At 35.1% G+C, this 10,987-nt stretch overlaps 1 protein-coding gene across 1 annotated transcript; it reads left to right on the top strand.

Moving 5' to 3' along the window:
- The first annotated feature begins 215 nt into the window (after window positions 1–215).
- Window positions 216–2,140, top strand: LOC118054498 (F-box protein At1g67340). Its single transcript, XM_035066118.2, has 3 exons — window positions 216–636; window positions 816–978; window positions 1,082–2,140. Exons 1-3 carry the CDS (start codon window positions 353–355, stop codon window positions 1,844–1,846), a joined length of 1,212 nt encoding a protein of 403 aa, XP_034922009.1. The 5' UTR covers window positions 216–352; the 3' UTR covers window positions 1,847–2,140.
- The last annotated feature ends 8,847 nt before the right edge of the window (window positions 2,141–10,987 follow it).

Here is a 10,987-nt window from a genome sequence, read left to right as displayed (position 1 = left end):
TTGGAAATAGCACGAGTTTACTGTGGAGCTCCTTTTTACTCTCTTCCCACACCTTTTACCATTCTTCCAGATGCATGGACCGTGGTCAACGATGTTTGACCAACAAAACGACAACAACAGGGATAATATTGTAATCAACTCACAACCCTGCACAAACTCTCTGTTTAATTAAGTAAAATAATTAATCATATTTATTCAAACCAAATCGGTTTCTGTCGTTATTGTTGTTGCTGCTGCTGCTCCCTTTGCTTCTGGTTCGCTTCCTTCCCTCTTTTTATATATAAACTCTCATTCGGCCTCTCACCCCTCTCGTTATCTCTCAAAACCACAGAGACAAGAAAACTGAAGAGAAATGAGAACACGGAGAGGGCTTTCTTATCCTAGAGGAGCAGCAGTAAACGCTTGTGATACAGCAGCAGGGAAGAGGACGGGAACAACAAGTTATAAGAGAGGAAAACCTGATTTCGCCGCCGGAGATTACCTGGTTTGCCGGAAAAAGAATCGATTAATCTCAACTCAAAAAACCGGAGAGACCGACTTGTTTGATTCTTTACCCGATGATCTTGTCATTTCTATTCTCTGCAAACTTAGCTCTTCTGCTTCTTGCCCCTCCGATTTCATCAACGTTTTACTTACGTGCGTCTCTTGTCTTCTCTCTTCTCTATCTGTTTTCTTTTCCTATTTTTGGATATTTGTTTTTTGTTGGCTGTTACACTTGAGATTTGACCGGAAACAATTACGGTATTGTTATTGATTTTCGTGGGAGCGAAGAAAGGCGTTATTGCTAAATCATGTCGGTTAATTTTAAACTGCAGGTGCAAGAGACTAAACGGGTTGGGCCTTCATTCTCTAGTACTATCCAAAGCTTCGCCGAAAACATTTGCAGTCAAAGCCAAAAATTGGTCTGATTCTGCTCACCGTTTCCTCAAACTCTTCGCCGACGCTGGAAATGTTGAAGCTTGTTACACTCTTGGCATGGTAACTAATTACAAATAAATTGCTGACAATACTAGTCTCGAAACGCAGATGCATCAATTATTTATTATTTTAGAAGACATTAAATGAAGTTTTTGCTTCACAGATTCGGTTTTACTGTTTACAAAACCGAGGGAGTGGAGCTTCTCTGATGGCAAAGGCAGCGATTAGCTCATACGCGCCTGCACTTTATTCCCTTGCCGTTATACAATTCAATGGAAGCGGTGGCTCTAAAAGCGACAAAGACCTTCGTGCCGGCGTTGCGCTGTGTGCACGCGCTGCCTTTCTTGGCCACATCGACGCCCTACGCGAGCTAGGACACTGCCTGCAAGACGGTTATGGTGTCCGTCAAAACGTAACAGAAGGACGGCGTTTCCTCGTCCAAGCAAACGCGCGTGAACTCGCTGCTGTTTTATCGAAACCTAAACCTGGGCTCCTAACACGCACTTGGTTCTCGTGGAACCCACACGCGCATCCTAACCATCGTCACCCTACTGGGAATGGACCTAGCGGGTGCCCTTTATTGAGTGACTTCGGGTGTAATGTTCCAGCTCCTGAGAGTCATCCGGCCAGTCGTTTTATGACGGAATGGTTTGCTATTCGGGGCGGGTCTTCGGGTTCTGGTCTCCGTTTGTGCTCCCATACCGGTTGTGGGCGTTCCGAGACGAGAAAGCATGAGTTTAGACGGTGTTCTGTTTGTGGAGCTGTTAATTACTGTTCACGCGCCTGTCAAGCATTAGACTGGAAGCTCAGGCATAAAGAGGGGTGCGCCCCTGTTGAGCGGTGGGTCGATGAGGATGGTGAGGGTGGTGCAGACGGGGATGACGGTGGCGTGGATGGTGACGTCGACGATGTCATGATTGAGAGCTAAAATTAAATCTAAAAATGGTTAACAGTGGAATGGTTAGAGACTGACGGAAACGGCGGAAACTGTGCGTTCTAGCGGCCACAAAGAAAAGGAGGATAATGATTAATGAGGGTGCTTTATTCCTTGCTCTGTTTTAATTTTTAAGGTTAACCTAACTTTGGTTAATGTGGTCGTTTGATGGCGCACGAGAATTTTGTTTCCTCTTTGGTTTCTTGTATATAGAGAGGGTATATCGGAGAAATCGAGGGCTACTTTTTCTTTTTTCTTTTTTGTACCAAGGAGGTCTTTTTTCCTGTATTTCTCTGCTACCCCCGCGCCCCTTTTTTTTGTACTATACTATAAATTCGGCGTCAGTAATTTAAAAATTCAAAATCCCGAAAGTTTTACCAATCTTTGAATATTGATGTCTAAACTTTAGCAATTGTTCAGAAGAATATCTAATTATCGGTACAAATTTCACCCCGTTGTTAGATATATTTGTTTTTAAAAATAAAAGAAAGTCAAAAAATAGTTTAATATAATTCAATGAAAAATAATTTTAACAATCATTTGTAAAAATAAAAAAGGATGACGTGTTACTCAGGTACATGTGTTTAGATGTTGCGCTTTGTCCATAAAAATATCCTCCGTGCTAAAATAGGCAATCAGAAATAATTCCCGCAGCCTGAAAAAGCTGGCCAGTGTCGAGAACCGTACGCGAACCATGTAGGGGTGTGAAGGAGACATCTTTTTCCTTCTTGAAAGATCGATGAGAATAAAATTAGGTTACCACTCTGGCATCTGTTTGTATTAAATCTGTGTGCCTGAGAGAGTTGGGTATTCTCTCATCACATCAAATTAATTTAACAATATATTATTTTAAAGTTAATAAAATATTTTAATTTTTTTCAAAACATAAAAATAAATATAAATGAGTATATAAGAATTAAATATTCTCAAATAACTTAAAATGTTAGAGACAGTGAAATTTAAACTTCAGATTAACCATAGACGGGGGAGTATTTTGTTATAACTGAGAGCATCAGCAGCAAGTTGTATGTGAGGTGGATCGGATAATGGGCAAGCCAACAGCATAGAGAAGGATTGGAGGTGATTGATTATTGCATTTTCTTTTTCTACTAATACTCTTTTTTTTTTCTAGTTTTTTTGGTGGTCGAAAAGGTTAAGCAACATCGAGACATTGACCAAGAAAGAATTTTTTTTTTTTTTAATAAAAAAAAAGGATAGAAAAGAGAGGGTATGGAGTGGTGGGAGGGTACGCATTTTGCAAGTGGAGGAAGTGGTTTGTATGCAAAGCGTTATATGCTCTGGTCACATACAAGAAAGAGAAATATAACAAATATATTCGAAGAGAGAGGGCATCTGGTTGTGGGGGAGCACTCTTTCTTTTCTTTTTTCTATCTCCCATTAACTGGATACTCGTTCAAGTGTGGTCCAGGCCCAGCCCATTTAATGCCATTAGGTGGGATTTCCAGCTGTGGCCGAAAAGCTCTTTCCTATTCATAAGCACTTGCTGCGGTGCGATGACACAGATCCTGAGCGCGAGCAGTGAAGATTTCATAGTGGGTTGGCTATATATATATATATATATATATATTGCGCAATGTATATTCTACTAGTTAATGCACTGCACAAGGTGGTAGAGCGGGGCGGGTGGCTGATCCAAGCTCCGTACTGACCAGTAATGGGAGATGGAGGGTTTAATTTTGGGATGCTTTTAATACTGTGATCTCACAAATATAAATTTGAAATCAGTGTCTCGATAGATGTAGTTTAACCGGTTAATTCTAAATTTGTTTTAGTTTGAGTTTTACAAATTTTAAATTATATAATTATTAATTTTAAAATTTATAAAATTAGTTGAGAATTTATGTTAATAAAAATAAAAAGAAATTCAAGTGACCTAACCTGTTTGCATTAGGTGAGGTTAAGCGGTCAAAACCAAATGCCTCGTCTGTGTGAATTAGCCTTTCCGCAGTTGTGATGCGATTGGATTTTCCCCAGCCTAAGTGCTTTCTTGAATCTTCTGGCATCTCACCATCACAGCTCTGAAGCTCTTTCTTGAATCCTCTGGCATATGCATATCACCATCAAAGCTCCCAATCCCTTTCTTGAATCCTTTGGCATTTCACCATCAAAGCTCCCAAGCCCACCTGCAATTGCCTTGCGCATAAGTATATGCAGGGATGGAGCCAAAAAATAAAATTAAAAAGGATTAAAATTTTAATTGTTTTATTATTTTAGCTAAAATTATATAAATTATCATGGGAGGGGCTGGAAAAACAATTTTCTTGTAGGGCTGGGGCCTGCCTGCCCCCCTTCTCCGGCCTTGAGTATATGGATGCCATTTTTCTTTATATATATATATAAAGATACTTTATTTTTCTACTTCTAATTATAGCAGATGTATCGCTTGCATATGCACCACCTAATATCCTTGAGTTTTTGAATCTTTTGGTTGTAGGATAGGAGTGGGGTATCAGAACCTCACTCTTCACCTGTATTTGACTAAATTCTTATTATGAGGGGAATTCAATAATGTTTTGACTTTTGAAATTATAATACATGCTAATATCTTCTCTCTTTTTTTGTTATAAACTTTGATTACGAGAGTTTTCTCGTATGAGGATTCGAATCATTAAAGAAAATATGAAGTTTATGTTTTTATCTTATTTGAAACAACTAAAGGAACTGTTCAATATCAAAGTTTAGGACCTAACAGTGTGGCAAAGGTGGAAATTTAATCCGAAATAGATGAATACCAACCTAATCTAAATAAATATGAATTTTTTAGACTTGATGAATAATAGATACGGTATAGATATTATTAAACTTAACTTGAAACCTGACCAAAACTATTCTAAAATATATATTTATATGATATGAATATATTTGTATAATATTTAGTTTTTTTAGTACAATATAACATAGACACACCTTAATATTGACATAAAAAAGACATATATGAATAATATTTATCATTTAATACACACATGTGTGTATCAACTATTTTATTTTTTTATTGATTAATAAATAATAGTATATAATGGATATTCATTGAATATCCGAAGCTCCATGAATAATTTATAAATATTTAAATTTCATACTCTAAGAATAATAAATAAATTGGGTATTAATATCAAGAAATTCGATGAACAAGTATCCATTACTATCCCTAAATGTGTTATTAACAAATAATAGCTCATCATTATCACTTTTTCTTTCTGAATTTGGTTAATTTATGGTCGCTGATTTTTTTTCATTAAACAATTTTATTGAGCAGTGTTTGTAACTCAAGCCAGGAATTCTTTTTTTCTTATTCAAAACATGTAGTAATGCTTGAACTTTTTTTTTTTATGTAATATAAAAGTCAGCTTGGGCCACGGTAAAAAGATGGGCCACCTATCTAATTTAACTATTATCCGTTTTCAATGATGTGAAATTTTCATTTATCAAGTCCAGGTCTAGGTGGGAAGTTAAATCGTGCTTAAAAGCCCAAAGGCAAATCCATTTTAAACTATAAAAACCTAAAACGTTGGGCTTTTCAGGATTTCAACTCACGATAAGTCAATTTGGGCTCCAGAAGTTCTATTTGGTCTCATGAAGATATGAGACTTCATCTTCCAGCGGGCGGGTGCATCATTCAACATGAAGCTCCGCTCAGCTATGCAATACACAGGTCTTCTTGATCTAATGTAATGCAATGGAATTGAATTATTTATTAATTTCTTTTGTTTGGGTTCTTAAAATTAAACCTGCTAAATTCAAATTCAAATTCAAATTCAAATTCAAATTCAAATTCAAATTTGTTACTCGTATTACTAAACTTGTTTAAATAACTAATATATATATATATACTCGGAATTGCTTTAGGAACTGGGTTTGATCTCTACGTTATATTTTCCCGGAGCAGTTGTGGGAGCCGAAAGGCACTGCGCAGTTCATTTCATGGGCGTCGTGGTGATCTCTTTCTGTAATCAAACTCTCGGTTACAATGGCAGTAATGAAGCTTGCAAAGAAGCATGAATACCTAACAACAATGTCAAGCAATCAGAGCATCATTGCCTATCCCACGCGGAAAACCCCTTTTAACAATCAGGCAAATGCCCCATTTCATATATTAGAGAAAAATCAAAACAATTATAATCTTTTACTTGGTTACTCTCAAGGATAGCAAATATGAAGCCTCTCTGAAGTCTGAGACTTGAAAAAAAAAACAGAAAAAAGGATCAGACACGGTAAAAAGCGGATTGCACACGTAAAAGAAGGGAATCCATGATGATAATCATGATGAGCCATGATGCATACACCCACCAAAAATCAAAGAGCTTCTCTTCCCTGGCCGTTGAGATGACTACCCCCCGCATCCCTTCCTCTTGGTTTTGACAGAACCTCATTGGTAGAAAGTTTTTGTTTTTACATATAAAATTATCAGGGTCACGAGGGTCATGTTTATTTTTTTTATTTTTTCTTCAAGAAAATTATTGTTACATGCTTATTAGGCGCGGATAAGCGGATGACGTCCACACTATTTGGATGGCACTTGGATTGTTGTTGGTGGTTATTTTTTCTTTTCTTCCTTTCTCTCTCCTGTTATATAAAGTGAATCATTATCTTTCAAAATGATGTTTCATGAGAGAGAGAGAGAGAGAGAGAGAGAGAGAGAGAGAGAGAGAGAGAGAGAGAGAGAGGGAGAGAGAGGGAGAGAGAGGGAGAGAGAGGGAGAGAGAGCGAGAGAGAGAGAGAGAGAGAGAGAGAGAGAGATAGAGAGAGAGAGAGAGAGAGAGAGATAGAGAGAGAGAGAGATAGAGAGAGAGAGAGAGAGAGAGAGAGAGAGAGAGAGAGGATCTTCACTCGAGCAGTTTACCATTAATTGCTATAATAAAATTGTATTTTTATCTCGCGGTGGGAAAAAAAAGCATTGAAGATGGGGTGCTTTAATCTTGTTCACTGACTCATTAAATCGTTACAAAATTGTCTAGGATATGTTGGTTTTTTTTCAAATTTTTGGTACAATAAAATCACACCTTCACCCTCAAGGTCAGGAAAACTTAGAGTTGTCGACGAATGGTAATTTTTTTTCACTTTTCATAGGCTTTTAAACAATAATAATATTTCCTTACCCCTATGATAAAAAAAAAAAATATTGGTTTGTTGGCCAAGGATTTTTTTAGTTTTTTCATTTTTTGTATAAAATTAAAATACATTATCAGCCTTAGAAAAGACTAAAAAAATAAGGTTTGCTTTCGGAGGTACTTTTATACTTCCACACGGGTTTTATTTCTCGTAATTATAAGGATCATGGAGGGTATTTTAGTATTTTTTACATTGATTTTTTTTATTAATTTTTTTATTCAAGCAAGTTGTTGTTGCGTGCTTATTATACGTCGATAAGTGGGCGACGTCCATGCTATTTGGATGGCTAGTGCGACATAACCTAGTGCCCAAACATAACTTTTTATCGTGTCTTTTGAAGCTTCACCGTGTCTTTTTTCTCATGTTATGACGCGTGACATTGTATGGTGGTTGAAGTTGGTGGTTATTTTTTCTTTCATTCTTTTCTTTCTTCTGTCACATGAACCATTGTCTTCTTTGTTTTTGTTTTTTCAGTTTTAATCTTTATTATTTTGATCTCTTATTTTATTCTTTTTCATTTTATAAAGGTTTTGTTTGTTTTTAATTTAATCCTTTAATTACAATTTCTCGTATATTTTATGTTCATTTTAGTCCTTATTTTTTATTTATTTTCTTGGTATAAAAATTATCCACTTTCAATTTCATCATTTAATTAAAGTTTTTTTGTTTTTGCTTTTTCAATGTCAATCCTCGTTATTTTATTTTATTTTTATTTTTTTTATCATTCATTTTATAAAAGTTTTGTTTGTTTTAATTTTAGTACTTCAATTAAATTTTCTCTTATGTTTTTTTTTTCTTTATTCTTTTGACTTTTAATTTATTTTCTTGGCCCTTTTGTTAAAATTTAATTAGCTTTCAATTTCATCATTCAATTAAAGTTTATGTTATTTTATTTTTTTCAATTCGACTCTTATTCTTTTGATTTGTTTTTTCTTTCTGTCAAGGCTATTTTTCAATTCAATTTAATTCTCCAGTTGAAAATTTTTGTTTGCCCTCTAATTTCCTTTTATTTCCACCCTAATTCTTTTAATTATAATTTTTTTCTTAGATCATTTCATGTAATTGATTTTTTTTCATGGTTTTGTCTTTCAATATTTGATTTGTTAGGGATTTACCTTTATATTTTTTGTACTTGTAGCACTTCTAATCCAATGACATGGTTCATGAGTTTAAAAAGTTAATGGTGTTCAACATCTTTTTTTTTTTTTTCTCATTTTCTTTTATGATCTTATTGTTTTGCATTAGTTTTTTTTTTTTAAATACTGGTTTTTGTGATTATGTTTGAATTTTTTCCTATGAGTTTATCTTAATTTTACAACCTTTTCTTTTTGCTCATGAGTTTTGCATGTTTTTTTTAGATATAATTTTTTTAAAAAAAAATGTTTTGTTCATGTTTGAGCTTTGAAGATATTATTTTAATTCATCTATATTTTTTTATTTTTTAAAATAAAAATATTCATTTTTAAACAATATTTTTTATATGTTTTGCTATGCATAATATTTTTTTAAGGTATGGGTTTATTCAATATCGGTTTCATTTGTATTTCTATTTCTACTATTTTTTGTTAATTTGAATAAATAAATTTAGTAAACATAATCGAGTAATTGTTTTATTTTGTGTGATTGAATTTTTTGATATACATTCACCTCTTAATCTCTTTATTTTTTTTTCTTTTAGTTATTAATTAATTTAACTAAATGCTTGAATATATTTTTTTATTTATATTTTGAATTTTTTATGTAAAAAAATAGTTGGAGATAGTTTGTATATTTGATATATATATATTTTTTTAAATTACATCCCGTGATCGAACTAGGGTTAAAAATCGCTATTGTGTGTCCGTGTGTATACGTTCGCGTGTGTGTGTGAAAACTATTTACAAACACAATGACTATATCCTATTTATCCTCACTTTTCATTTGGATAAGAATAACAAATGTATAAAAGACTTAAAACAAAGTTAAAAGTCCATATCGCTGCCAAAAGGCAGCAGTATCTGAGTGTTGAGATTGAGACTAGTGATTCACCAACCGACCGGTCTTGTAAAAATTTCTTTTATTCAACGGTAATCGGGCCTTTTTTTACCAAAACTCAGAAAAATCCATGCTTTTGATATATTTACGAAATTCTTTTTCCCCCCCCGTAAAATCGCGATATCTGACAGTCCACTTTACGAATAATTAATAATTCTGACTATGTATCTTGATCATGGAAAACTTGCATCGAGAGGATTTTCATGTGGTTATGTCTACATCAAAGCAAGACTTCATTTTAATCTTTAAAAATCAATTATGAATCCTTGAATTGCTAAGGTACCCCCACCAAAATTTTCATCCATGATGAGGTTCGCATGAATTCAAGATGCTTGAGTGCTAAGTTTTTTCTGAATAATTGGTTAATTGTTTAATTTTATTTATATAAACTGTTTTTTCTAGTCAAAGTTGCTTATGAATAATATTTGAAACCTGCAAAATATTTCATTTTGTAAATTTAAAAACTCTTAGATTCTTAAATGACTGTAATACAATTATCTTTCAATGAAGAATACTCAGAATAGATGTACAATAAAGAGTGAAAAAAATAAAATATATTTGAAAGATATCCTGATTCCTTTTTTATAAACCTATCATGCTTCATATATATATATATATATATATATATATATATATATATATATATATATATATATATATATATATATATTAAAGAAAAAGGGTTAAAGTGTAATCAACATATTATACCTCTAACTCATAAGATAGTAAAATATACATGACTTGTTAAAGTAAGAAATCTCTGACTTATCAAGATTGTCGCACCCCAAAAAAAATCATCAAATCAGCGCGCGGCATCGGCTGGCGATCTTTCTCGTTTGTTTGTTGTTTGCTTGAATTTGGTTCGTTGGAGTCGCCACCTAGTAATTGATTTCGGGCTACTAGGAAACCGAGTGTACTGGTCTTGTCAGAGATTCGCGGGTACGGGACTGGTTGTGGTTAGGGAAGGTATTAGCACCCCTAACACACCCTACCTGAGGTAAGCTGCTTCGCGAATTTGATGTGTTAAAGAAGTTTTAATAATTGTCTTTTCATCGGAAATTAGAAATATCACTTACGTATAAGTTAATAATTCTTAACCGAGATCCGATCAAAATATTAAATTCTTCTTTAATATATTTGCAATGTTATCATTAAAAAATATATATAAATAAATGAAACAAAATACAAACACCCAAACATACACTTCCACTATTTTTGTTTCTTTTTTTTTTTCTTTTCTTTTACATCCATATTTACAAGATATCAATTACAAAAAAATCAAAACTAACAAATTACATTAAAACACATTAAAATTACAAAACAGTCCCTAAACAATCCATAACAGTGCTGGGAAACCCTTCAGGAACAGTAGGGACAGTGGTGGCGCGTCTTCCCACGCGCCACCGTCACTGGCGGCGCGTGGGTTCACGCACCGCCGCGGGAAGAAACCAGAAACATGGGGGAGCTGGATCGACCCCTTCCCCTCTTCACTTTTCTACCGGTGGTGATGACCCTCGTCACCTGCAAAAGGAGAAAACAACACAAGCCAGTTGATTTTACTTGGTTTTGTTTCTTAGATCTATTATTTCCGGTTATCTTTCTCCTTTGTGGCGTCTGTCCCGGTCTTCTTTCTTCTTCAGCTGGCGGATCTGCCAGTGCTTGAAGACTTCGGTGTGGAAGAGAAAGAAGTGTTTCCTGGGCACGGGGAGCAGCTGCGGTGGAGATGTTTCCTCGGTTGTGAGCAGATCGGGTCCGTGGGGAGGAGCTGCTGCGGTTGGAGGACGGCGGTTGCAAAGGGGGAACGACGCTGCTGGGGAAAAGGAACAGCGGTGGCTGGCCTTGCTGCTGCTTGGTGGGTTACTGGCGGTGGCCTCGGTGGTGCTGGAGCTGCTGGTTGCGCCGCGGTGGGCGCTGGGTTTCCTCTTCTCCTCTGCTTCGGGTGCAGACGGCGCTGCTGGAGGCCGATCTGGTTGC

Source organism: Populus alba, chromosome 3, assembly GCF_005239225.2.
Source record: "Populus alba chromosome 3, ASM523922v2, whole genome shotgun sequence".
Lineage (NCBI taxonomy): Eukaryota > Viridiplantae > Streptophyta > Magnoliopsida > Malpighiales > Salicaceae > Populus > Populus alba.
This window is presented reverse-complemented; position numbering and strand designations above follow the sequence as displayed.

What these genes read in the sequence shown, in the direction of transcription:
- LOC118054498 (XM_035066118.2), top strand. Translation starts at nt 353, where the DNA reads ATGAGAACACGGAGAGGGCTTTCTTATCCTAGAGGAGCAGCAGTAAAC. An exon ending in TTCATCAACGTTTTACTTAC is followed by an intron (nt 637 to 815) that starts GTGCGTCTCTTG and finishes TTTAAACTGCAG; the next exon opens with GTGCAAGAGACTAAACGGGT. An exon ending in CTTGTTACACTCTTGGCATG is followed by an intron (nt 979 to 1,081) that starts GTAACTAATTAC and finishes TTTGCTTCACAG; the next exon opens with ATTCGGTTTTACTGTTTACA.